The sequence below is a fragment of the Asterias amurensis genome, chromosome 15 (assembly GCF_032118995.1).
Source record: "Asterias amurensis chromosome 15, ASM3211899v1".
Lineage (NCBI taxonomy): Eukaryota > Metazoa > Echinodermata > Asteroidea > Forcipulatida > Asteriidae > Asterias > Asterias amurensis.
Window position 1 is genome coordinate 9,123,115 of NC_092662.1, and position 27,796 is coordinate 9,150,910.

At 38.0% G+C, this 27,796-nt stretch overlaps 1 protein-coding gene across 2 annotated transcripts in view; it reads right to left on the minus strand.

Annotated features, from left to right (window-relative positions):
• LOC139948542 (sushi, von Willebrand factor type A, EGF and pentraxin domain-containing protein 1-like) overlaps window positions 1–27,796 on the minus strand; it is a 65,820-nt gene that overhangs the window by 20,194 nt on the left and 17,830 nt on the right. For both annotated transcript variants that reach the window (XM_071946725.1, XM_071946727.1), the window contains 15 exons: window positions 27,185–27,358; window positions 26,138–26,238; window positions 24,558–24,648; window positions 22,721–22,927; window positions 21,713–21,895; window positions 14,303–14,482; window positions 13,453–13,584; window positions 12,693–12,785; window positions 11,498–11,728; window positions 10,266–10,463; window positions 7,666–7,836; window positions 6,767–6,976; window positions 5,432–5,632; window positions 3,456–3,665; window positions 824–1,045 (listed from right to left, as the gene is read on the minus strand). In XM_071946725.1, the coding sequence (XP_071802826.1) occupies window positions 824–1,045; window positions 3,456–3,665; window positions 5,432–5,632; window positions 6,767–6,976; window positions 7,666–7,836; window positions 10,266–10,463; window positions 11,498–11,728; window positions 12,693–12,785; window positions 13,453–13,584; window positions 14,303–14,482; window positions 21,713–21,895; window positions 22,721–22,927; window positions 24,558–24,648; window positions 26,138–26,238; window positions 27,185–27,358 (2,604 nt within the window). The remainder of the gene's footprint in view (window positions 1–823; window positions 1,046–3,455; window positions 3,666–5,431; window positions 5,633–6,766; window positions 6,977–7,665; window positions 7,837–10,265; window positions 10,464–11,497; window positions 11,729–12,692; window positions 12,786–13,452; window positions 13,585–14,302; window positions 14,483–21,712; window positions 21,896–22,720; window positions 22,928–24,557; window positions 24,649–26,137; window positions 26,239–27,184; window positions 27,359–27,796) is intronic.

Here is a 27,796-nt window from a genome sequence, read left to right on the forward strand (position 1 = left end):
TACACATCAAGCATTTGGCCCAATTTCATAGAGCTGCTTTAAGCAGAAATTATTGCTTAACAATTTTCTGCTAAGCAGAAAAATGCAGATACCAGTCAAGTTTGGCTGGTAACATTATTATGGTCAGCATAATTTTGTTACGCTTAGCTCCTGAAATCAAAGTTTTTTTGTCTCACTGGTAAATTAACCAGTTACATGTGTAAGGTATTTAATACCATAACTGGTACAAATACATTTTACATGCTAAAACTGAGACGAGCGTGACATTGTTTTACTCATTTCTCAAAAACAGCAGCACCTCAGCAAGTAATATTTTAAGGGAAGCTTTCTACAATCATTATCTTCAAACTGTGTAAGTTTGGCAACTAAGGAACAAGTTGCCTTGGATCGGCAGAGTTGGTATTTGAAAAGCATTTGAAACCATTTGTTATGAAATGCACATGGTTAGATACATGTAGATAATTTAAAAGTAGAATATAATGATCCACACAAACATGCTTCGAAAATGCACCGTTTTCGTCTTAAGTCGCAAAGAAACAAGGTCGGCCATTTTGGACCCCATAAAATGGCTGACCGTGTTAGTTTGTGACGTGAAAGGAAAACCGTGCAATTCCGAGTCACACTTGTGTGGATCACTTTATTCTACTTGTAAAACATCGCTCTAATCATATGCATTTCATAACAAACGGGTTTGAAATGCTTTTCAAAGACCAACTGGACCGATCCAAGGCAGCATGTTTTTTTAATGTAAATCTGTGGACATTGTGTTTTGTGTGACAATAAGTACCCAAATCCTTTAAGCATGTATTCAATAATCACATACCACACCGAGGCATTTCTCCAATCCATTGTCCATCATTACATGTGCGTATGGCAGAAGTCATCAGTTTGTCTACCAATGGATTACGACATCTTGATACGATAGAACCTCCATGTGTAACAGTGATGGATGGAGCAATATTTTCAATCTTATCCTTTCCATTCTTGTACTGCGCAATGTTGTCTATTCTATCAGGAAGTCTGCAGCTTTGCTTAGCCGAAGCTTCTGAAATATGAAAGTTTTCACTATATTACATTTCCTGCTCGGTTACTAAAAGACAAAAATAACCAATGACATATGTATATGTAGCCACCAGGAAATCTTGGTGGTCTAGTTGGTATAACACTGCTCTAGAATTGCAAAGGTTGTGGGTTTGAATCCCAGCTGAGTAATATGCTTGTGATGTTTCCACGGAACTCGGTTAAGTACTGAGTATACAGCGCTAATACACATTGGTGTTAATGGGTACAAACCAAAATAAATATTCTTTATCCCCGATGCAAATTTAACATCTATAAACATACATAGCAAATTTAAAAATATAGGTCTAGTAATCATTTTCACACAATCAAAACCGCAGATTTTTGACCACTTACCAAATTCACAATTCAAATATTTGTCAGAGTTTAAAGAATATATTTGTAGTTGTCAAGTTAAGACAACAAATCTGATAAAAATGTTCCAAGATTTCCTTATTTTCTTTCGATCCCTTGTAATCCCTATTTGTCCTACAAAAGGACAAAGGTCTGGAATTGGGTATTAGAAAAAAACAAAAACATAAAAAAAAGAGATTTGAGCATAAAACTTTGTACTCTTTGTTCCACTTTGTACAGGGTAATACAATAGCTGAATGCACTGTGCACATTACACAATGAAGTGCCTGGGTTTGTTTACATATTTCTGCTGCAAGCAAAGCATTCATGGATATGTGTTTGTTCATAATAGATGTTAAATTTGCATCGGGGATAAAGAATATTAATTTTGGTTTTACCCATACAGTGATGTGTGTATACAGTGTTAAAACACTGTATACTCAGTACTTTCCCCAAGTCCTGTGAAAAAATATCACAGGCATATTACTCGGATGGGATTCGAACCCACGACCCTTGCAATTCTAGAGCAGTGTATTACCAACTAGACTACCGAGGTTGCCCGGCAACTAGAGGCAGTTTGAATCCTATGTTTTGGCAGCGGATACCGCAACGATATATAATAGATAAATATTTGCATCGGGGATAAAGAATATTGCCGAGATTGCCCAGTAGCTAACGCACATCGGTGTATGGGTAAAAACCAAAATTAATATTCTTTTTCCCCAATGCAAATTTAACATCTATTATATATCGTTGCGGTACCCGCTGCCAAAACATAGGATTCGAACTGCCTCTAGCTACTGGGCAAATCCCAAGTAAGATGCCTGTGATATTTTTTCACAGGACTCGGGAAAGTACTGAGTATACAGTGCTAACACACATCGGTGTATGAGTGTAAAAAAAATTAATATGTTTTTGTTTGTTTATCAGGCTCCCTCTGTTGCATGTCCTGAAACTGTTTTCATGTAAACTGTATGTCTTCGAGTGGTTAATAACCCTTCCAGGTCAGTGTCACATTCAGTAAGAGGGCTGCAGCCGATTTCACGCAACTGCGTAAGCCCACTTGCGCCACGTTTATTGCGTAAGTTGCGTCATAAACATTGCGCAAGTGGACTTACGCAGTTGCGTAAAGTTTCGTGAAATCGGCTGCTGGTGTGTAATGACTTTCCAGAGAAAAAAAAGCAACATGTAGGCCTACTCTCAGCTGTACGCGTTTTTTTAATAGTTTTAATCAGTGCACTCGTTGGCCTTTGGACAAATGAATGAGTTTTTCTTTGGTAACCTTTCATGGTTTTGTCCAGATACAAGTAATGCTGCTACAACTTTCAATAAAATGCTATCCATGAAAAACAGTTGAACAAAAACTTCAATAGGACTTTTCCGTGCTCATGAGTGCTAACTGTACAATATTCCAGGTCTATTAGCGTCAGTCACTTAAAGAAACAGTTTGTACTGCATTCACCCTGCGTTCTCTGCATTTAAATAATCTTAAACTTAACTTTAAAGACACACTTTTGGTAATTGTCAAAGACTAGTCTCCACAATTGGTGTATCTCAACATACGCATAAAATAACAAACCTGTGAAAATTTGTGCTCAAGCGGTCGTCAAAGTTGCGAGATATTAATGAAAGAAAAAAACACCCTTGTCGCACCATGGTCACGCCAAGTTGTGTGCTTTCAGATGCTTGATTTCGAGACCTCAAATTCTAAATCTGAGGTCGCGAAATCAAATTCGTGGAAAATTAGTTCTTTCTTGAAAATGTACGTCACTTCAGAGGGAGCTGTTTCTCACAATGTTTTATACTATCAACCTCTTCCCAATACTCGTAATCAAGAAAGGTTTTATGAACAATTTTATTTGAGTAATTACCAATAGTGTCCACTGCCTTTAACTTAAATGCATTTATAAAGCACTTTAACACTGTTTCAAAGCGCTGTACACCCAAGAAAACATTAAAATGCAGGATAAAAAAAAATGGTCAAAATAGCAAGATGGTTAAAAATACACAAAAATAAATCCAATAAAATCAATTGATTCTACCACAACTTGGAAGAGATGGTTGCCAGTTTCCATTCCTACAGGTTGTTGATGATTTTCCATTTACTATGAAACCACGGCTGCAGCGAATTGTAATAGCATCTCCATCCACAAAGATGATATTAGAACCTGCTATATTTTGACGTTGGTGATAAATAAGCGCTTGTTGAATTGAAGGTCTTCTGCATTCTTGCACATCATCTCCACTTGAAACTTATGATACACAAAAAAAACATGAAAATAAGATTAGAAATAAGATTAACCAAACATGGGATGATACTTTGCAGAAACATTCAAAGTGACCAGTCCCCACCCCCCCCCCCCCGAAAAAACTCTTATTTCTTATTTGAACTGATCATCTGCTTATTAAACAATGCGTCACGCTCCGTATGAGGATCAGCGCAAAAATTACATTCTAAATTTTGTGCATGAGGATCGTCGCAAAATAACGTTCAGAAAATTCAAACTTTAAAGGGTAGGTACACTATTGGTAATTGTCAAAAACCAGTCCTTTCACTTGGTGTATCTCAACATATGCATAAAATAACAAACCTGTGAAAATTTGAGCTCAATTGGTCATCGGATTTGGGAGAAAATTATAAAAGAAAAAACACCCTTGTTGGACGAATTTGTGTGCTCTCAGATAGGAATGAAAGACTTCCAGCTATAGAAGTCTTTTATTAGTGATAAATTACCTCTCAAAATCTATGCTACCTCAGAGGGAGCCACAATGTTTTATACTATCATCAGCTCACCAATGCTCGTTACCAAGTAAGTTTTTAAGTTGATATTTGTTTTGAGTAATTACCAAACGTGTACCTTCCCTTTAAAGCCATTGGACCCTTTCGGTAAACAGTGTTGTCCAAGGCCCACACTTTGTGTACCACAACTTCTATATCAAATAACAAACCTGTGAAAATTTAGGCTCAATTGGTCATCGGAGTCGGGAGAAAACAACGGAAAAACCCACCCTTGTTTCCGCGCGTTTCGCCGTATCATGACATGTGTTTAAAATAAATCCATAATTCTCGTTAACGAGAATTTATATTGTTTTGCTGTTTTCTCAAGAAGTAAAGCATTTCATGGAATAATATTTCAAGAGAAGTCTTTCACCATTGCCTTCTGTAAACCCTGTAAGTTATTTGCAAATCTGTGAACTTTTATTTTTTTTTCTGAACCGAAAGGGTCCAATGGCTTTAAGCATCGCAGGTGTGACGCTTGTCATAATAAAAAAGTAATTATTTTGCCCCAACTCTTTGTTTAGCAAATTTTTAATGAGTGTGACGTCATTCTGCAGACTTATTGACGAAAATGATTCAAGTCAATGGCTATAAATACAATAAAATGGTTCCAGACTTGCAAATGAAGATTTTTTGTTGTTCAAAGCTATTATACACTTTCGGTACAGAAAAAAAAAAGTGCACAGATTTACAAATAATTTACAGGGTTTACAGAAGGAAATGGTGATAGACTTCTCTTGAAATATTATTCAATGAAATGCTTTACTATTTGAGAAAACATTAAAACGATAGTGAGAATTACGGATTTATTTTAAAGACATGTCATGACACGGCGAAACGTGCGGAAACAAGAGTGGGTTTTCCCGTTATTTTCTCCCCACTCTGATGACCGATTGAGCCTAAATTTTCACAGGTTTGTTATTTTATAAATAAGTTGTGATACACGAAGTGTGGGACTTGGACAATACTGTTTACCGAAAGTGTATATTGGCTTTAAGTTTAGTTGTTCCTTTGTTTCTTTATAAATGAGGTTGTGACTGGGTGATAAATTTGTTAAAACACGCGCTCTTTGGGAATACGGAAAAATATAGCACATCTGCATCCCATCCTAATCGGACTTCGGCCTTGTTGGATATGGCATGCAGAAGCGCTGTAGTTTTCCGTACTCCACTCGCGCTTGTGTGATATACATTAACTTATAATATCAACTCTACTAAGCATTCTTAAAAGTAATCTCACCTGCTTGCGACTGGCAGGATGGGAGGTCTTCACCCCAATTACCACTTGAAGAACATCTTCGGAAAACATATAAATCACCCGTTTGAAACATATATCCTTGATCACACTGATAACGGACTGATGTTTTATATGTCAGACTAGAATCACCAAATACAATACTGTAGGAACCATGCTCCATGAAAGGTGGCTGTTGACAATGAACTGTAGGAAAACAGAGAAACTACGGTAATATCAAATCAAAGGATGGTTGCATAATGCTGGCTACTGTCATCAAATTAAAGGAACATGTTGCCTTGGATCGGTCGAGTTGGTCTTTGAAAAGCGTTTGGGGCTGTTTTTTATGAAATGCAAATGGTTAGATACATGTAGATAATTTAAGAGTAGAATATATTGATCCACACAAACATAACTCAAAACTGCAGGGTTTTTCTTTTACGTCGCGTAGAAACTTGGCGGGCATTTTGTGGGGTCAAAATTTTGACTCCATAAAACGGCCTACCGTGTTAGTTTGCGACGTAAAAGGAAAACCGTGCAATTTCGAGTGATACATGTGTGGATCAGTATACTCTGTTTTAGAATGTCTTTCTAAACAGTTTCAAACGCTTTTCAAAGACCAACCCGACTGATCCAAGGCATTGTGTTTCTTTAAAGTGTGCCCATTGAAGTTCATCAAGTGAAGTGAAACTGGGTCTGAGTTTATCATTTAATCAATGTTTCCAACCTTAGTTTCAAGCTCTTGCTCACTTAGGAGGCTGCCATAATAAATATAGAATAATGTCCGCGGTACAAGTCAATCGTTGGTGGGAATGGCATGAGGGCAAAGCATGAGGGCCAATCATATCCCACACATACATGCCCTGAAATTGCACAGCTTTTCCTCTCACATCGCAAAGAAACACGGTCAGCCATTTTATGAAGTCAAAATTTTGACCCTACAAAATGGTGCAAACATTGAGGTCATAAGACAGGCATGTGAGTAAATATCCATGAAAGAAGAGGAAAAGAAGAGAAAACCGGGAAAGAAAAACAAGTGAAAAAAATAATATTCCTATACTTTTGTACACACAAAGTAAAAAAGAGTAAAATCAAAGCTTTTCCTCAACAGGAAATCTCACATGCCTGATTGTACGACCTATCCCTCACCTGTGACGTCATGCTATTGTTCAATCGCTCCATTATTTCACACAAATAGCGCTATATTGTTTTAACATGTACCCATTGCGCCATTCATACATTGTAGTGGAACGATGGGGAATGACATCACAGGAGAGGTTGACAATACAGAACAATTGTGACATATATTTACAAGTGTACAATATCTCTAGTCTTAAATACCTGCTGTGCATGTTGGTATCGGGGAATTCAGCTCTCCAAACCGGCATGTAGTCTGAGTATTTGTATTATGATCAACTTGAAATCCTGTCTTGCAGCTGAAAGTGACACCCCTACCATGATCAATGGTAACTGGTTCATCTAGTGATAGTTCCTGATTGTCTACGAATACATGTACATTAGTGAACTGACTTGCATCCAAGAGGCAGTTTTCTATGGACAAAGTGAAATATTTTTCAAAATAATAAAACAAACTTCAGCACTAATCTCAACAGCATTCACTTTCTAGCTACTAACCAGTTCAAACTAAAGAACTGTTTTAACATGAAAATTGTTATGCTGCTAGATGTATTTGTCAGTCATGTGTGTGGGCAGTAAATATTGTGGAAATCTTCTTGTTGTATAACTTGTGTGAAGTTTATGAGGAGGGCATAATGCTATTACAGCAGGGTATCTTGCCAAGGCCCTATATTTTCTTTTATTGGTTTTCAGTATTTTAAATTAATATTCCTGACAAGTTACAGCCCATATCATTATACTTTTGTTGTATTTGATTTATACATGTACATGTATGCATTACCATTTAGTTCTGTATTATTTGTGGAAATGTGTTTGTGGAAATAAATGTAAATTGAATTGAAAACTGAATTTAATTATGGGAAAAAAAATCATCTGAGACTTATCAGTAATGCAAACTTCAATGATTCTCAAAACATGTGCATCTGACAGATCATAAGGTCAATGTGGATCTCCAGTGTCTAGAAAACAGGGTTTATACTAAAGAGAGTGATTACTGCCAACTGCATTCAAACAGGAATAGAATTGTTAGATAGCATTTTCAGAATTTTGGGGATTCAAAGACATTTGTAATAAAACAAATTGAGAAAATCCCAGATACTTACTAGGTATACAGGTTGGTGGTCCGGGTTCAAATTGGCCTGTTTTACAAACAACTTCATCATGTAGCTTGATATAGGGACTGTCACATGAATAGGCTACCCTCCGATCATGATTAACTCTTGATACACTCTGGTCAAGCTGACCATTCTCTGGAGCAACCACACTACAACCATCTGCAAATCATAAACAAGTATAAAACCACTTCAAGAATGTGATCAGCTGGTAGCGTGTCATGGCTAAGTGGTTAAAGGATTTGGGTACTTTTTGTAACACAAACCACAATGTCCACAGATTTACATTAAACTTACACCGTTTGAAGATAATGATAGTAGACAGTGTACCTTCAAATATTAGCTGCTGAGGTGCTGTAGTTTTTGAGAAATGAGTAAAAACAATGTCATGAAAATACGTTTTACATGCTAAAATAATTTTCGTCTCATGATCACTGAAACAAAAATTATTTTCATTACAGTGTTTTTCTCGTTTCTCAAAAACTAAAGCACCTCAGCAAGTAATATTTTCAGGGAAGCTTTCTACCATCATTATCTTTAAACTGTGTAAGCTTAATGAAAATCTGTTGACATTGTATTTTTTGTCCTACAAAAAGTACATTGACCCTTCTAAGAGCATCAAATTCAAGTTCTGGTGCCAAGTCACCGGAGTTTGGGTTCGAATTCCGGTCGTGACACTTGTGTCCTTGATCTTCTCTTCACCCAGGGGTATAAATGGTTACCTGCGAGTGTAGAGTTTGATATTGTGTATGAAAAAGCCATCATAGTGCCACGGTAGTTCTGGCTGTATACTCCAGATGCCCAGGGAGCTGAGAAACATTAAAGGGATGTTATTGGCCCTATGACCAGGGCACTAATGTAAATCCCATCGATACGAATATTGTGTAAATGTGCTATATATGGATTTGTTATTATTATTATAATCACCGCCTACAATATCCTTAACTTTCCCAAACAATCATCTCATATGCAAAGATATGGCTGACTTTATTTTAAAGTACATGTAAAGTCTGAGTCAAATGTACATGCCTCTTATATAGGGTCATAGGATGTACAATACCATTTTAAATTATACAACCATACTCACTGCATACGACCAAACAAGTATAACAAATTTGTTTAGCATCTGGAGGCTATTGATTTGACACGGAATAACCCAATGAAAATAACTGAAAAATATGTTAACTTATACCATCATAAGAGCACGCCTAATACTGTGAGTATTGTTACCTCTGTAGATGGAACTAGATAAACAACTTCAGCTACGTACATCAATTTACTTTAGACACTGGACAATTTTGGTAAATGTCAAAGAACAGTCTTCTCACTTGGTGTATCTCAACATATGCACAAAATAACAAACCTGTGAAAATTTGGTTGTCGAAGTTGCAAGATAATAATGGAAGAAAAAACCATCCTTGTCACCTGAAGTTGTGTGATTTCAGATGCTTGATTTCGGGACCTCAGAATGTAATACTGAGGTCTCAAAATCAAAATCAATCAAAATGATTTCTTCCTAGAAAACTATGTCACTTCAGAGAGAGCCGTTTCTCACAATGTTTTATACTATCAACATATTTCCATTGCTTGTGACCCAAGAAAGTTTTTAAACTTATCATTATTTTGAGTAATTACCAATAGTGGCCACTGCCTTTAATATCACCTTTACCCTTTCCAAAAACAAGTATATTAATGACCTTTGCCTCAGCAATGTCCTCCTCCAACTACCCTTCTCTTGCCAAGTCCTGATAGGTCTTGTTATCAGGTGCTACAGACAAATATATTACAGATCCTGTACCAGTTGTTTCTGCCATTACTGGGTTGAAAATACGCCCAGTGTTAATCTGTTCTGCACACCACAGGCATCCTTGACAAATAATTTTGATGCAACTGTACAAAATGCCAGTGTAAAGCGAGTACACACAAGTCTTCTCATGTTCACAAGGGCCACTGACTAGGCCGCTAATTTCAGCATATAAATGTAAGTACCTATTTATGCATATTTTCCTGAACCAGAATATGCCTTTTGAGAAATAGTAATACCATGACAATACTTTGGTTGGTGTTTGGCCTTTGTGCTATGAAAATTTGGTTTCATATGCATACATGTACCCTAAAATAATACAAATTCTGCAGACGATTTGCATTTTTTGCAAATGATACAAAATGCTGAAGTTGTAAAATATTAATGTTGGTAATTGTCAAAGACCAGTCTTCCCACTTGGTGTATCTCAACATATGCATAAAAAAACAAACCTGTGAAAATTTGAGATCAATTGGTCCTTGAAGTTGGGAGATAATAATGAAAGAAATAACACCCTTGTCACATGAAGTTGTGTGCTTTTAGATGCTTGATTTCGAGACATCAAATTCTAAATCTGAGGTCTCGAAATCAAATTCTAGGAAAATTTCTTCTTTCTCAAAAACTACACTACTTCAGAGGGAGCCGTTTCTCACAATGCTTTATATTATCAACAGCTCTCCATTACTCGTTACCAAGTAAGGTTTTATGCTAATAATTATTTTGAGTAATTACCAATAGTGTCCACGGACACTTCCTTTAAATAACTCAAATTCTTGATATGACATACCTGGATGACACGTGGGGGTTGCTTCATTCCATTGACCTTTCTTGTTACATCTGTTAACAGGGGATCCATATCCATGTAGAGTGTAACCTTCAGTGCAGTTATAATACACCTTTACAGTGGCAGCAACAACAGTATACACTCTAAGATCTGTATCCTTTAGGGATACTTTTAAAATAGGATCATCATTGACCTTACATGCTGTGAATATAAAATATTGGAGAAAGAAAAAACAAACAAAACAAGTTAAGTGATGCTACAACACTCAATAGTTTCTCTGTGCAAATCATATGACTGGTTATATAAAGGTGCAATACACCAATCCCACTACAAGGAACAATCACACAATTGCACTCAAAAGTTTGACAAAATACAGTTACAAAGTACATCACATGTACAAGTTTCTGCCATACTTGTAGTCTGGGAAAGGGCCATGCATTTTGTCATTATGCTTGTATCACATCCCACAGTGCCAATTAGAGGCATTTTGTGTGGTAGATTTGAGATATCTTTGAGTCTAATTGAGGTTTGAGTTTTCCACCAGCTGTGTTCAGACCATGAACCTAAAAAGGACTGTTACGTCTATAACCTTAAAGGACTGTTACAGAATTGGTAAGAAACAAAAACCGTGAACATCACAGAACATTACATAAAACTTACACGATCTAATGATGATAGTAGAAAACATCCCTTGAAATATTTCTGTAGGAAATTTCACATTTGATGAGAAATAAATAATGTAATTTTGCGTTTGGAGTTTATCGCTCAGTGAGCATTTTATTCATTTTTGTTTTGGCGTCGATGCAATGCAAAATTTGTATTCGGTTATTCACTATTCTCTCGTGACCCAGATGGTCGATCGATCTAGAACTTCTACAGGTGTGTCAGTTTATTATGTATATATGGTGGATTACATAAAGTGCTTACACTGCCACCAACTGTTTTGCTAGCAAAACCAAGTCTGTAATGTTCCTTTAAACCACTTACTGCTTCTCTATCATGCAGTTCGAATCATTTTCTGACCTACTCATAACAACCACATCTCACAAGATTAGATTACCACAAACATGTTCGTTTTTCTGGCTTCAGTGATTTCCGTATCATTTTTGCTTATATATCAAGCTTTTTAATAATTTTCACAGCAACCATGAATCTATTGTCAACTGGAAGATATTATAGGGTTATGTTATGAAACACATAGCAATATTTACAGGAAATGAGCAAACAGTTCTTACTTTTAACTGGTCCAACACCAAAGACCTCCACCTCGCATAAATTCATCTTTCCTTTGTTGTTTGGCAATCTGATGGTTATATATTGCCCATACAGGTTGTCTGCAGCACAATCTACATGAATGGGTTGCTGAGATCCTACTGATTCTGTACTGATCTTCTGGAGTCCACATTGTCTTTGTGGTTCATTTTCTGATAGCCCAACATGTATTGAAGCCTCAGACAGTCTTCCCTCTGTAAGAAACACGAAGGTACAATATCATAATCTACAGGGGAACACTGTTCAAGAAAAAATATCTTGCCAAATTTTAAACAAATTCCATTCAATATGATGTGATAACTCCATGATGGATACTTGATACTTTACAGCTGGTAAAAGCTGAACTGGGATGATACGCTGAGCAAGACGCCGTGACCAGTGGTGCAACAAAAGTGTAGGACAAGACAAATTGAACATTATATACACTGTACATTGGAGGGAGAAACTAGAGGAATCTGTCGGACACTTGCGGGCCCATTTCCCGGATCTCCGGAAGGGCTGCAAGCCTTAATGCTTAGATGGAGGGTGCTGTGACGACAGTAGAAGATAATCTATTCCAGATCCTGATGGTACGGGGGTAGAATGAATACTTGTAGCAGTCCAGGGAGACAGAGGGCATGCCATATTTTAGGTGATGATCATGTCTCAACGACCGGGAGGTTGGTGGCTGAATACTAGATGGAAATGGTATATTGACAAGACAGTAGACTGCAGCATGATTAGCATTGAAGTAGACACAAGACATATCAAGTTAGACAGTTACAATTATAACTGTGGAGGTGCTTCAGAGTAGAGGACAAAAAAGCACACCTTATTGGGTGTATCCGATTAGCTTCCCCGGGTCGACCCCGCTCTTCCCCCAGGGCAGTTTGAATAACTTTGACCTCATTCCAGGGGCTCACCCAGGTCAGCCCCAAGTACCCTGCTTGTGAAGTGGGTCACTTGTGGCTGGCCCAGGTGCATGGCGTCACCACGAGAGGGCAAGTGTGATCGTTCCATTAACTCTTGCCAGGGGCTCACCCAAGTGAGCACCGCGGAGTCGACCCAGGGAAGCTAATCGATCGCACCCATAATTAAAAGTACAGTAAAAGTCTTATGTATTTTAAGGTTAAACAAGTGACAGTGAAGAAATGGAAGGTATTTATGAATGTTTCTTACCACAGCAATCTTGTCTGTTGTAGATTTCAACATGTTTAATGATATAAATATCCTGTAAATCCACCCGCCAGAATATTTCATTGTCAGCATTTCCTGCATTACAGTAATAAGAAGAAACCTAATGTCACTAGCACATTGGATTGAAGCCACTCATCACTCAACTGACATGACTGATGCTCTAATTATCTCATACAGTTGTTACTTAGTACTTGTATCATAATCGGGGTTTGCCCTTGACTTTTTTAGCGTCTTGCCAGCAGGACCAGTAAAGGCCGAGTCACACTGCAGAGATAACCAAAACAGTAACAATCACAACGCAAAAAGAACGCATTCTATTGGTTGAATTGCTCCACGCAGAATACGCCCGAGCTCATTCAACCAATCGAGGGCAAGCATTGTTAACATTCTCGATGTCGTTATTGTTATCGAGGCCTGTTTGACCGGGCCTTAAGCTCGTCTTTTCACTGGTCTGTCCATCAGCTTTATCAATAATAAATTATTACAAATGAAATGATCCCCTTACTACGATGAACTAGCCAGCTGGACCACTTGAATGTTAACTGTCCTTGGGTGTTTTAACTGGCCTTTCAGCCAACCACTGTTAAGGGACCCTGTAACAAATGCCACACCTACCAGTTGTAGAAATCCAATTGTTTCATGCTCATTATGAAGTATACAAAAAGCATGAACAGGGCTTTCTACATCTGACTCATTGTGTATCTTCTGCTATTATTGAATATGATTGATATACTGTACTCACGTGTATCAGTGCAACTTCCATGATTGTAATCTGTACTTCTATCACCATCTACTGCTAAGCTTGCGTTCCAAGTATTGGCTCCAATGAAGGTATGTACTGCTGGCTTTCCATAAGCAATGTTGAATGATTTATCTGCAAGTCATTAATAAACTCAGCATTACCTACAGATTTCATTAGTATCACACACAGTGATTAATGAATATCACTCTAAGATAATATAATAATATAATGATAATAATAATAATATCAAAGTCTTGTATAGCACACGTATTTACCAAACAAGGTACTCAAGGCGCTGAGTAAATGTATGTACAAACTTTCAGAAAGGTAGGTAATTGCAGTGATGAATGCTGAGACCCAATTATATAGCACCTCATCAGGGTTTACAAGGTGCTACGGCGCATAGAGGCAGCCACAGCCTGGAACACCGGGGCGAACACTTCTCTTTTCGATAAGTGCACCGGGTTCTTTTACATGCGTTACACAACACATGGGACCAACGGCTTTACGTCCCATCCAAAGGACGAAGCGATGGTTAAGTGTCTTGCTTAAGGACACAAGTGTCACACCTGGGGATTTTAACCTACACTCTGCTGATCAGAAAGACCAGAGTTTGAATTTGGTGCTCTTAACTGCTCGGCCAGACGACACTACCACAATATTATAGAGCGCTGATGGCGCAAAATGGATTTATCCTTGTATTTTCCTTGAATTGGTATAGTAAAAAGAGCTTGTATAAAATAAAAAAAATTTGGTGTTCTTATAAAAAGACACAAAATAATGAATAAACTAAAAAATTCAGTTTGTGAAATACTAACAAGAACAACTTGTTATTGTACTATTTACAAACCATTGGAAATGCATTGAAGGTCAGCTGGAACCCAGTGCCCTGCATGACAACGAACTTGGCCATCTCCAACACTTGGTTTGAGACCAGCATTACAAGTAAGATAAGCTGTCTCTCCATGGTTCAAATTTTTATTGACATATCTGATGTCTCCATTTACGACTGTCAACGTTGAACATGCATCTACAATAAACAGGGAAAACAATACTAATTAATATAATTGAAAACAATAAGAAAGAGGAACTGATAATCAATTTGAAATTGGAAAAACAATTTTGTTTGGCAAATCTGCTTACTTGGTTTACAGTATACAATGCATTTTGTACACCCGAGGCGAGGCCGAGGGTGCCATTTTCCCCCAATGGTGTACAAAACCCATGGACCCCAATCACAGTGTGCAACAATTGTTTTGTTATACCTTGCTAACATTAATATTCCTCTTCTCAAAGTTCTGTTGTTATCTTCAAACATTAATTACGACGGAGTATTCATTGTTAAATAAGCAGACGAACAAGAAACAATTCCTGACTGTTCCCTCGAACCCGCCGGTGTATCGTACACAGCGCTGGAAATACCAACATTGTTATACCTCCGTAACAAACTACGAAGTTTGATTGGTCGAGAACCAATCACGTGACGCACAACAAAAACGCATGTTACATGGCTCGACTGGCCGGGTAACATGAAAAGTGATGTACACCGGTGTACATCACCTTGATCGTTCCCAGCGTTGGTTGGTTTCCGGCGCTCTGTACGAAACAACCGCGGGTTCGAGGGAATTGTTTCTTGTTCGTCTGCTTATTAAACAATGAATAGTCTGTCGTAATAATGTTTGAGGATGACAACAGAACTTCGAGAGGAGGAATAACAATTAAACAAAGGTTTAACAAAACAATTGTTGCACGCTGTAGTGACTGGGGTCCATGGGTTTTGTACACCCTCGAGGGGAAATGGCACCCTCGGCTTTGCCTCGGGTGCCATTTTCCCCCTCAGGTGTACAAAACGCCATGTATCCCGTCACGGTGTGCAACAATTGTACACTGGGAACGATCAAGGTGATGTACACCGGCAAGGTTGTAGCTACCACGGTCGGAGCCGGTCGGCTATCACCGGCCCCAGCTTTTGCCGACCGGGATCCAACAAAAAATATCAAACTCCGACCGGCATAAATTTATGTAAAACTGTTTTAAATGCCATTGAAATAAGTGAAAAATAAAGAAAACAATCATGTAAAACTCCCAATTAGATGTGTATTTTATTTCTGTAAAAACAATCAAAACAATTTTCTCTCCAAAACCGCGATCTTTTCCGTGATTGTTGCTTAAAAATAAGCCGCTTGAATGCTGCGAGTTCATGGAGTACTAAAAAAAGCACGCACAATCTCCGGCGTGCGTGTAGTATCCATGATGCACAAAACCACATGGTAATACTCACACGGTCACCCACTGGTTCATGCAGCATGCACAGCACATAACACACACAGTCCGAAGTCCATCTTAACCAAGATTCCGCACGCTGTGATTGGCCATTGATGGCTGTTAATAAATCCATATTCATGACTTCTTGGCTAGCCTTCTTCACAACACACGCTCACGAACGGAGTAAAGAATTGGCGAACGTTGTGCATCACGCCTGCAGACTGTATGCACAATGCACAGCCTTGGAGGAATTCTAGTAACATAGACAACTTCTGCCAACAGAGGGCGTTGCGGGCCAAAGTTCTTTGAATTATTTCTCAATGTGTGTTGTTGACCGATCGTTGATTCACGAAGATTTTGTTGCAAACGGAGATCAGAACATGTTCAAAACAAACAATTCTCAAACAACAAGTTCATTCAAATGGTTGTTGATAATTTAGGGCATAAATTAAGAGATAAAGTCGTCCAATTTTAGGGACTTCACTTCCGTGTTTTTTTTTATATTTTTTTTAGTTTCAATTTTTTTTTGTACCATACATGCAGCAGGCTAGTGAAAAAACCTGCGGGCGATCAAGAATTTTGGTTGACTCGCCCGGCGGGCGGTTGAAAACAAAGTTATTCTGATGGGCGGACAATGTTGGTGGAGTCGTCGAAGTTGCATTAAATTTTTATTTAGAATTTTATTTAGATGATTTTCCTGTCTATTAATACTTGTTGAAAAAAAATGAAATGACAAGAATCAATGTTTGAGTTTATTGAATGCACTTCGTTGAGAAATTGTCAATGAATACAACTCAGTGAAACATGGCTTTTCTATTTTACTAATGTGCTCCTTTTTGAAATGGAATAGTCTAGATTTTGCGGCAGTGATCGGACATGTGTCCCGTCATCCTGTGTTTCTGAACTTGTCTCTCCACTCTGCATTGCCTTCTGATGAATATATGCAACTGCAAGCTTTTCAATTGATAAATTCAACACTCAAAAATTCTGCCTAGTAGTCTACCTACCCTATTTTGAGATGGGATTTAAATCGTAAACAGAATATTAATTTTATTTATTTTACCCTAACATTTTACTTTAAAACTTAATAAGTATTTAATTTCTATGGCTCCCTGGACATGTTTTTTCCTTTGACAATGGCTATGTCAAGGCACGAATAGGCAAAAGAGAGCCTGGGGAACCCATCAAAGCTTAAACAAAACCTAAAAATCTTCAGCTTCCAAAGACGCTGCCCCTGTTGATCCCACCGGGTTGTGGGGCGCTACGCTGCCCCTACATGTACACTCACCCTCTCGACCATGCTCTCGACAAAATTAGCCGGCATCCAATTTGCCCTAGCTACAACCTTGTACACCGGTGTACATCACTTTTCATGTTACCCGCCGCGCTGTGTATTACACGTAGCGCACATTCTTAGCAATGGTACATTCGTTTTTGTGCACGTCACGTGATTGGTTCTCGACCAATCAAACTTGACAGTTTGTTACCGAAGTATAACAAAAATACAATTGTTGCACGCTGTGACGGGATCCATGGCGTTTTGTACAACCGAGGGTGCCATTTGCCACCGAGGGTGTACAAAACCCATGGACCCCAGTGACAGCGTGCAACATTTGTTTTATTATACCTTTGTAACATGGTCATTCCTCTTCTCTAAGTTCTGCTGTCATCTTCCAACATTATTATGACGGAGTATGCATAGTTTAATAAGCAGACGAACAGCTCAAATAAAAGAAACACTTCTTCACTGTTCCATCGCACCCGCGGGTGTTTCGTACACAGCACTGGAAATCGACCAACACTGGGAACGATCAAGATGATACCCACCCCACTGTTCTCAACCAATCAAACTGCACAGGTCATTACCAAGGTGTAACAATATGGGAAGTGAGTTCATAACAAGAGATCTGAATGAATGAAGCTTACTTAGTTGACAGTTAGGGAGTGGTTAGTTCATAACAAGAGATTGAATGAATGAAGCTTACTTGGTTGACAGTAAGGGAGTGGTGAGTTCATAACAAGAGATTGAATGAATGAAGCTTACTTGGTTAACAGTTAGGGAGAGGTGAGTTCATAACAAGAGATTGAATGAATGAAGCTTACTTGGTTAACAGTTAGGGAGTGGTGAGTTCATAACAAGGGATTGAATGAATGAAGCTTACTTGGTTGACAGTTAGGGAGTGGTGAGTTCATAACAAGAGATTGAATGAATGAAGCTTACTTGGTTAACAGTTAGGGAGAGGTGAGTTCATAACAAGAGATTGAATGAATGAAGCTTACTTAGTTGACAGTTAGGGAGTGGTGAGTTCATAACAAGAGATTGAATGAATGAAGCTTACTTGGTTGACAGTTAGGGAGTGGTGAGTTCATAACAAGAGATAGAATGAATGAAGCTTACTTGGTTGACAGTTAGGGAGTGGTGAGTTCATAACAAGAGATAGAATGAATGAAGCTTACTTGGTTGACAGTTAGGGAGTGGTGAGTTCATAACAAGAGATAGAATGAATGAAGCTTACTTGGTTGACAGTTAGGGAGTGGTGAGTTCATAACAGAGATTGAATGAATGAAGCTTACTTGGTTGACAGTTAGGGAGTGGTGAGTTCATAACCAGAGATTGAATGCATGAAGCTTACTTGGTTGACAGTTAGGGAGTGGTGAGTTCATAACAAGAGATTGAATGAATGAAGCTTACTTGGTTGACAGTTAGGGAGTGGTGAGTTCATAACAAGAGATTGAATGAATGAAGCTTACTTGGTTGACAGTAAGGGAGTGGTGAGTTCATACCAAGGGATTGAATGAATGAAGCTTACTTAGTTGACAGTTAGGGAGTGGTGAGTTCATAACCAGAGATTGAATGAATGAAGCTTACTTGGTTGACAGTAAGGGAGTGGTGAGTTCATAACAAGAGATAGAATGAATGAAGCTTACTTGGTTGACAGTAAGGGAGTGGTGAGTTCATAACAAGAGATAGAATGAATGAAGCTTACTTGGTTGACAGTTAGGGAGTGGTGAGTTCATAACAAGAGATTGAATGAATGAAGCTTACTCGGTTGAAAGTAAGGGAGTTTGTGAGTTCATAACAGAGATTGAATGAATGAAGCTTACTTGGTTGACAGTTTGGGAGTGGTGAGTTCATAACCAGAGATTGAATGAATGAAGCTTACTTGGTTGACAGTTAGGGAGTGGTGGGTTCATAACCAGAGATTGAATGAATGAAGCTTACTTGGTTGACAGTTTGGGAGTGGTGAGTTCATAACCAGAGATTGAATGAATGAAGTTTACTTGGTTGACAGTTAGGGAGTGGTGAGTTCATAACAAGAGATTAAATGAATGAAGCTTACTTGGTTGAAAGTAAGGGAGTTTGTGAGTTCATAACAGAGATAGAATGAATGAAGCTTACTTGGTTGACAGTTAGGGAGTGGTGAGTTCATAACAGAGATTGAATGAATGAAGCTTACTTGGTTGACAGTTAGGGAGTGGTGAGTTCATAACCAGAGATTGAATGCATGAAGCTTACTTGGTTGACAGTTAGGGAGTGGTGAGTTCATAACAAGAGATTGAATGAATGAAGCTTACTTGGTTGACAGTTAGGGAGTGGTGAGTTCATAACAAGAGATTGAATGAATGAAGCTTACTTGGTTGACAGTAAGGGAGTGGTGAGTTCATACCAAGGGATTGAATGAATGAAGCTTACTAAGTTGACAGTTAGGGAGTGGTGAGTTCATAACCAGAGATTGAATGAATGAAGCTTACTTGGTTGACAGTAAGGGAGTGGTGAGTTCATAACAAGAGATAGAATGAATGAAGCTTACTTGGTTGACAGTAAGGGAGTGGTGAGTTTATAACAAGAGATAGAATGAATGAAGCTTACTTGGTTGACAGTTAGGGAGTGGTGAGTTCATAACAAGAGATTGAATGAATGAAGCTTACTCGGTTGAAAGTAAGGGAGTTTGTGAGTTCATAACAGAGATTGAATGAATGAAGCTTACTTGGTTGACAGTTTGGGAGTGGTGAGTTCATAACCAGAGATTGAATGAATGAAGCTTACTTGGTTGACAGTTAGGGAGTGGTGGGTTCATAACCAGAGATTGAATGAATGAAGCTTACTTGGTTGACAGTTTGGGAGTGGTGAGTTCATAACCAGAGATTGAATGAATGAAGTTTACTTGGTTGACAGTTAGGGAGTGGTGAGTTCATAACAAGAGATTAAATGAATGAAGCTTACTTGGTTGAAAGTAAGGGAGTTTGTGAGTTCATAACAGAGATTGAATGAATGAAGCTTACTTGGTTGACAGTAAGGGAGTGGTGAGTTCATAACAAGAGATTGAATGAATGAAGCTTACTTGGTTGACAGTTAGGGAGTGGTGAGTTCATAACAAGAGATTGAATGAATGAAGCTTACTTGGTTGACAGTAAGGGAGTGGTGAGTTCATAACAAGAGATTGAATGAATGAAGCTTACTTGGTTGACAGTTAGGGAGTGGTGAGTTCATAACCAGAGATTGAATGAATGAAGCTTACTTGGTTGACAGTTAGGGAGTGGTGGGTTCATAACCAGAGATTGAATGAATGAAGCTTACTTGGTTGACAGTTAGGGAGTGGTGAGTTCATAACCAGAGATTGAATGAATGAAGCTTACTTGGTTGACAGTTAGGGAGTGGTGGGTTCATAACCAGAGATTGAATGAATGAAGCTTACTTGGTTGACAGTTAGGGAGTGGTGGGTTCATAACCAGAGATTGAATGAATGAAGCTTACTTGGTTGACAGTTTGGGAGTGGTGAGTTCATAACCAGAGATTGAATGAATGAAGCTTACTTGGTTGACAGTTAGGGAGTGGTTAATTCATAACAAGAGATATAATGAATGAAGTTTACTTGGTTGACAGTTAGGGAGTGGTGAGTTCATAACAAGAGATTAAATGAATGAAGCTTACTTGGTTGACAGTTAGGGAGTGGTGAGTTCATAACAAGAGATAGAATGAATGAAGCTTACTTGGTTGACAGTTAGGGAGTGGTGAGTTCATAACAAGAGATAGAATGAATGAAGCTTACTTGGTTGACAGTTAGGGAGTGGTGAGTTCATAACAAGAGATAGAATGAATGAAGCTTACTTGGTTGACAGTTAGGGAGTGGTGAGTTCATAACAAGAGATAGAATGAATGAAGCTTACTTGGTTGACAGTTAGGGAGTGGTGAGTTCATAACAAGAGATAGAATGAATGAAGCTTACTTGGTTGACAGTTAGGGAGTGGTGAGTTCATAACAAGAGATTGAATGAATGAAGCTTACTTGGTTGACAGTTAGGGAGTGGTGAGTTCATAACAAGAGATTGAATGAATGAAGCTTACTTGGTTGACAGTAAGGGAGTGGTGAGTTCATACCAAGGGATTGAATGAATGAAGCTTACTTAGTTGACAGTTAGGGAGTGGTGAGTTCATAACCAGAGATTGAATGAATGAAGCTTACTTGGTTGACAGTAAGGGAGTGGTGAGTTCATAACAAGAGATTGAATGAATGAAGCTTACTTGGTTGACAGTAAGGGAGTGGTGAGTTCATAACAAGAGATAGAATGAATGAAGCTTACTTGGTTGACAGTTAGGGAGTGGTGAGTTCATAACAAGAGATTGAATGAATGAAGCTTACTCGGTTGAAAGTAAGGGAGTTTGTGAGTTCATAACAGAGATTGAATGAATGAAGCTTACTTGGTTGACAGTTTGGGAGTGGTGAGTTCATAACCAGAGATTGAATGAATGAAGCTTACTTGGTTGACAGTTAGGGAGTGGTTAGTTCATAACAAGAGATTGAATGAATGAAGCTTACTTGGTTGACAGTAAGGGAGTGGTGAGTTCATAACAAGAGATTGAATGAATGAAGCTTACTTGGTTGACAGTTAGGGAGTGGTGAGTTCATAACAAGAGATTGAATGAATGGAGCTTACTTGGTTGACAGTTAGGGAGTGGTGTGTTCATAACAAGAGATTGAATGAATGAAGCTTACTTGGTTGACAGTAAGGGAGAGGTGAAGTCCAAAACCCATTATTGCAAGTCTGATCTTGTGAAACATCTCCACCCAGGTTGAAGCCTTCACTACACTCAATTGTCCTGATTGTACCATGGTGAGGATCTCCAACTGAGTTATAGACCACCCTTCCATGCAGTAAAATTTCCTTATCACAGGGCTCTGCAACCAAAGAACAATATCAGTTATTACACAATACTTTATCATTAAAAACCATTCTTGTTTTCGATTGTTTTGATTTAGCTTCAGAATTAGCTGGTGTATTAATGAAGAAGCTTTTGGAAACTCAGCAATGATGTGTTCTCTAAAGAAAACTCACACCAGAACCAGCCACACGAGTCTGGTCAAAGACTGCATTTATCGCAGTAGTAAATCAATCTTTATTGAGCACATCAGTATACATGTTTACAAAATATTAATAGGCAGAGGATAAAGAAAGCACACCTAAACCCAGGTCATTTATCATGGGCCAACTTTCAAGGGCCAACAAAGTTGGCCATGTTACAGTGCAGGGCAGACAAAACAAATATATATATACGCAAGACATAACACCCGAGAGAAAAGCAAATGAGCAACAAAAATACTTAACTTTTAAGAACAAGGCTAGGTTGGTCAGTATACCTCCATGATGGCGAGCAGTCCGTATGGTATAACTACAGAGGATGGCAATTTTACTAAGTTCGTTTTTGAGAGACTTAGAAGCTGTGGTTTTAGTGAACGAGTAAATATCCTCTTCAGAAGTGACCACCACATGAACCAATTTCAATGCAGGTGAGGTTGCAATTGTATCAATTTTGTGAGATGTCCGCTACCAGGTTTGCGTACTTTTTGTGTTTTCGTTCATGAGCCTTGGATATGTTTTGTTCGAATGGCACTGTCAGTTCAACTAGGTGGACTTGTTTTGTTTGGGTACTAATTTACCACTTATGAACAAATAATTAATCATGTTTTAAAAATTTTTTGACCAAAGAGTAAACGAATACATACTAGGCGGGCAGACTGGTGGTGTATGCTGATTCCATGAACCATAGTGACAAGACACAGTAACAGTTGGACCCTGCTGTTCGTATCCATACAGGCAACTATAAGAAGCTGTTGTACCGTGAGGGATCGTCGACACCAAGGGGTTTACTTCTGGTTGATAGGAGATGTCACCATTGAGAGGAACAGTGAGCTGACTACGTGTACAAGGAGCTATCCAAAACAAACAATACAACCACAGTCAGTTTAGTGCAAAGTTCATCTGCAGTTTGGAGTCAATTATTTACTTGTACACAGTATATATCTTCAAAACAATTTTCTAATGTAGGAACTTTTGAAGAAGCCAAACAAAGTTTTGTTGAAAACAACCAGATATCATGTGGCAATTAATTGTTACATGAAGTTTCCTGCAATGTACAAAACTAATCATCTGAAAGGAAATACTTCAAACTCCGCTCAGAAATTATTTTGCTCAATACTTTTCACAAAGTGTAACTTAGAAGGAAGGGAATTTTCAGTTGTTTATTTAACCACCTCACGTCGAAAGACATGTTTATCCGCAAATTTGTCTTGGACAATTTTTGGGGATGTTTTACACGCATAGAAGAAAATAAGATTTTTAAGTTTTTGCTGCCAGCCAGATGGCTCACATGAATATCCACCAATACTTCAGTGTGTAGAGTGCACAGGCATGCAGGCACCTACAATGATATGCTTTGTTTTACTGATGCAAAGAGCGACAACAGGTTTAGGAAAACATGTCTTGTAAAATGTTCAGCCGTCGCTTTCACCAAACTCGTCCTTTCTAAGGATTAATCTTAGGACTTAGGACGAGTTAAGTTCCGTATTCTTAGACATCACGTAGGTCGCATTGAACCCATCTTATGTAAGTTAAGTTGAGTGACCCGTCCTAACTCGAGATAGGAATAATCCCAGCGTTTCGTGAAATCGGCTGTAGGGGTTATTGTGTAGCCTCAAATTCCAGAACTTTGTCCTGTTGTTATACAAATGTGTCATACAAGAATGGACAGGCTGTCACCAGTCTTTATTATTCTATTGAACTCAATAAGAGGCGAGTCTGAGCATTCAGAGATTCCTGTATACCTAAAGCAAAATTCCAGCCGTGGCTCATGGCCAAGGTTCTGCAAATCACTGCGAGTGCCTGCTCAATTTTCTCATAAAGACAACATCATCCTTTCGTCAAGACAGAGTTTCTTTGTGCCAATGACATTTCTTTTGAAGGAAAAAGAGTATTCAAGAAGCTCAAAAATTTCTGAAAAATAAAAAACTGCAGGTGGGCAGGGACATTTTTGTAAAAATACCAACGTGAAGTGGTTTTACAAAAAAAGCACAATAAGCACACATTATTTGTGGGTGGGTGTGGTGAAGCAGTGACAGCATAATTTTTTAACGAGTCCAAGTCAAATCACAAGTCAAGGTAAACAAAAAACCAGTAGTTTTAGTTTGACTTAAAGACACCAGACATTATTGGTAATTGTCAAAGACCAGTCTTCTCACTTGGTGTACATGTATTTCAACATATTGGTCGTCGAAGTTGTAAGATAACTATGAAGAAAAAAAAAAACCCTTGTCACACAAAGTAGTGTGCTTTCAGATGCTTGATTTCGAGACCTCAAAATCTAATTCTGAGGTCTCGAAATCAAATTCGTGGAAAATTACTTTTTCTCGAAAACTACGTTACTTCAGAGGGAGCCATTTCTCACAATGTTTTATACTATCAGCATCTCTCCATTACTTGTTACCAAGTAAGGTTTTATGGCAACAATGATTTTGAGTAATTCCGATAGTGTCTGGAGTGGTGATGGGGGGGGGGAGGTATTACCTGCATCACATTTAGCATGAAATGACCACTGCCCATCATCACACATATACTCCCCATTGATGTTAAGACTGTAATATGTAGTACAGTTAATCTGAAGAGAAAGAATCATACACATTTAGAATGAAATGACCACTGCCCATCGGCAAACATATACTCTCATTGCTGTTAAGACTGTAATATCTATCACAGTCAATCTGAAGGGAAAGAATCATACACATTTAGAATGAAATGACCACTGCCCATCATCACACATATACTCCTCATTGCTGTTAAGACTGTAATATGTAGTACAGTTAATCTGAAGAGAAAGAATCATACACATTTAGAATGAAATGACCACTGCCCATCGGCAAACATATACTCTCATTGCTGTTAAGACTGTAATATCTATCACAGTCAATCTGAAGGGAAAGAATCATACACATTTAGAATGAAATGACCACTGCCCATCATCACACATACAGTATACTCCTCATTGCTGTTAAGACTGTAATATCTAGCACAGTCAATCTGAAGGGAAAGAATCATACACATTTAGAATGAAATGACCACTGCCCATCATCACACATATACTCCCCATTGCTGTTAAGACTGTAATATCTATCACAGTCAATCTGAAGGGAAAGAATCACACACATTTAGAATGAAATGACCACTGCCCATCATCACACATATACTCCCCATTGCTGTTAAGACTGTAATATCTATCACAGTCAATCTGAAGGGAAAGAATCATACACATTTAGAATGAAATGACCACTGCCCATCATCACACATACAGTATACTCCTCATTGCTGTTAAGACTGTAATATCTATCACAGTCAATCTGAAGGGAAAGAATCATACACATTTAGAATGAAATGACCACTGCCCATCATCACACATACAGTATACTCCTCATTGCTGTTAAGACTGTAATATCTATCACAGTCAATCTGAAGGGAAAGAATCATACACATTTAGAATGAAATGACCACTGCCCATCATCACACATACAGTATACTCCTCATTGCTGTTAAGACTGTAATATCTAGCACAGTCAATCTGAAGGGAAAGAATCATATTATGAGCGAACTGGTTAATCAATATGATCCATTACATGGTACAAGTACATCATATAATCCATTTCTCAATCCTTGTTATTACTAAACTTGTTATTAATAAACTTTGCAACAGTTTAATAGATGGTTTGGTGTTAAACAGGGACAATTTTACAAGAGTGGGATATGAATCAATGACCTCCGGATCAACATACCAGTGCTCTACTGAGCTTTCTATTCCTTTGTTGGCAGTCTTCCTATTTTGTCCATAGCTTTTAAATGTGGAGACCGCTAACATAGGGCTGGGAGCTCAGTAGGTAGAGCGCCAGCAGGTTAATATGGAGGTGGTTGGTTCATAGCCCGCTCCAAACAATATTTGTCTTTGTTCAATGCCAAATCTTTTCAAATCTACCCGGTCAGTTTCCCTCGTGGTTTAGTATTTGATATCAAACATAATAGGATACATATACTTCTTGATGTTTAACCCTCCTCTAAAGTACTGTATTTGGTAGTAATTACAGGCTTGATTAAAGACTAACCTGTATAACTGTTCCATGTGTGACTGTTCGGCCAGGAATAAATCTATTATATGACCACTCATAGCTACCATGTTGTGGAGGGTTAAGAATAGTGCAATCAGCTGAAAATAACAACAGTAGTTCATATTGAAAGAACCATTTGACCCTCCTTTTGCAAATACATACAGTAAATTTGCCATTAGCACTGTAATGTATACCATGCATCTGGGTTACATTTCACAAACTTATAAGATTGTAAAGAAAATTCTCTCCAAATGTATGCTTTTGATTTTTAAAAGAAACGTCGAAACCACCTCAAAGAAACGTCGTACAACTGATCTGTGAAACCACTTAAAAGAAAAGTCATACAACTGATCTGTGATATATTGGGATAAAATTTTGCAGATAAGGTGCACTTTACAGTGAATGTACGATGGCAATACTAGAATTATGTATTGAAATGCTTATTTACTATTGAACTAGCTATGCCTATAACTAGCTTTCAAATCCTTGCAAGCAAGTACTTGAGTTTCCAATGAGATTACTGACTAAACCTCATAGGTTAGGCTAGTACAATACTTTGAAAGGAAAAAGTAAAATAAATGAATCCCCCCATGAAAATGCAAACAATGAGTTAAAGACACTGGACACCTTTGGTAATTGTCAAAGACCAGTCTTCTCACTTGGTGTATCTCAACATATGCACAAAATAACAATGCTGTGAAAATTCAAACTCAATTGGTCATGGAAGTTGTGAGATAATAATGGAAGAAAAAACACCCTTGTCACACGAAGTTGTGTGCTTTCAGATGCTTCATATCAGGACCTCAAAATCCAAGTCAAATATTATAGTGGAAAATTACTTCTTTCTCGAAAACTATGTTACTTCAGAGGGAGCTGTTTCAACATTGTTTTATACTATTAACAGCTTTATGTTGCTTGTTACCAAGTAAGTTTTTATGCTAACAATTATTTTGAGTATTACCAATAGTATCCACTGTCTTTAAATAGACCACTGAAACAAGGAAATAACTCAAAATCTACTCAAAGGCAGAAACTATATTTCACCTTTACATTCAGGAACAAGATTGGACCACGTTTCTTCCATTGTACATCTAGCTGTTCGGCTTCCAACTAGACTGTAACCCTCATTACAAAAATATCGCACTATGGCATTCATTCCTAGCCTGGGTGCTATCTTAAAGCCATGTTCAGGCACTTCTGGTTCTGGACATCTCACAACTAATAGAGAAAATCAGATAAACATCTTGATATCAATCCAATCAGAGAGGAATATGCCATTATAAGTAGAGTAAGGGTTACCATAGAAAAATGATTATTATACAAAAATGATATGAGAACAAGTAGGATTTGAAACTTTGCACATGTGGCATGGTGGAAATACGATAGTAAAGGTTTGCGGTAACTCCATGTAATGATAATCTCTAAATGACTCAAACTCATTTAGAGATGTCACTGCAAACCTTTATTATAAGAAATGAGAACAATTTCAATGATAAATTACTCCATTTCTCTCTTATCTTTACTTTCAGCTGTCTAAAAGTAACTTACTTAACCAAATTTAAATATTTTTTTTACAAAATTATTTACGAATAATTGATTAAAAAGATCATGTAATAAAATTATCGCTACAAAATGTAAATAATGGTGAAAAATCTA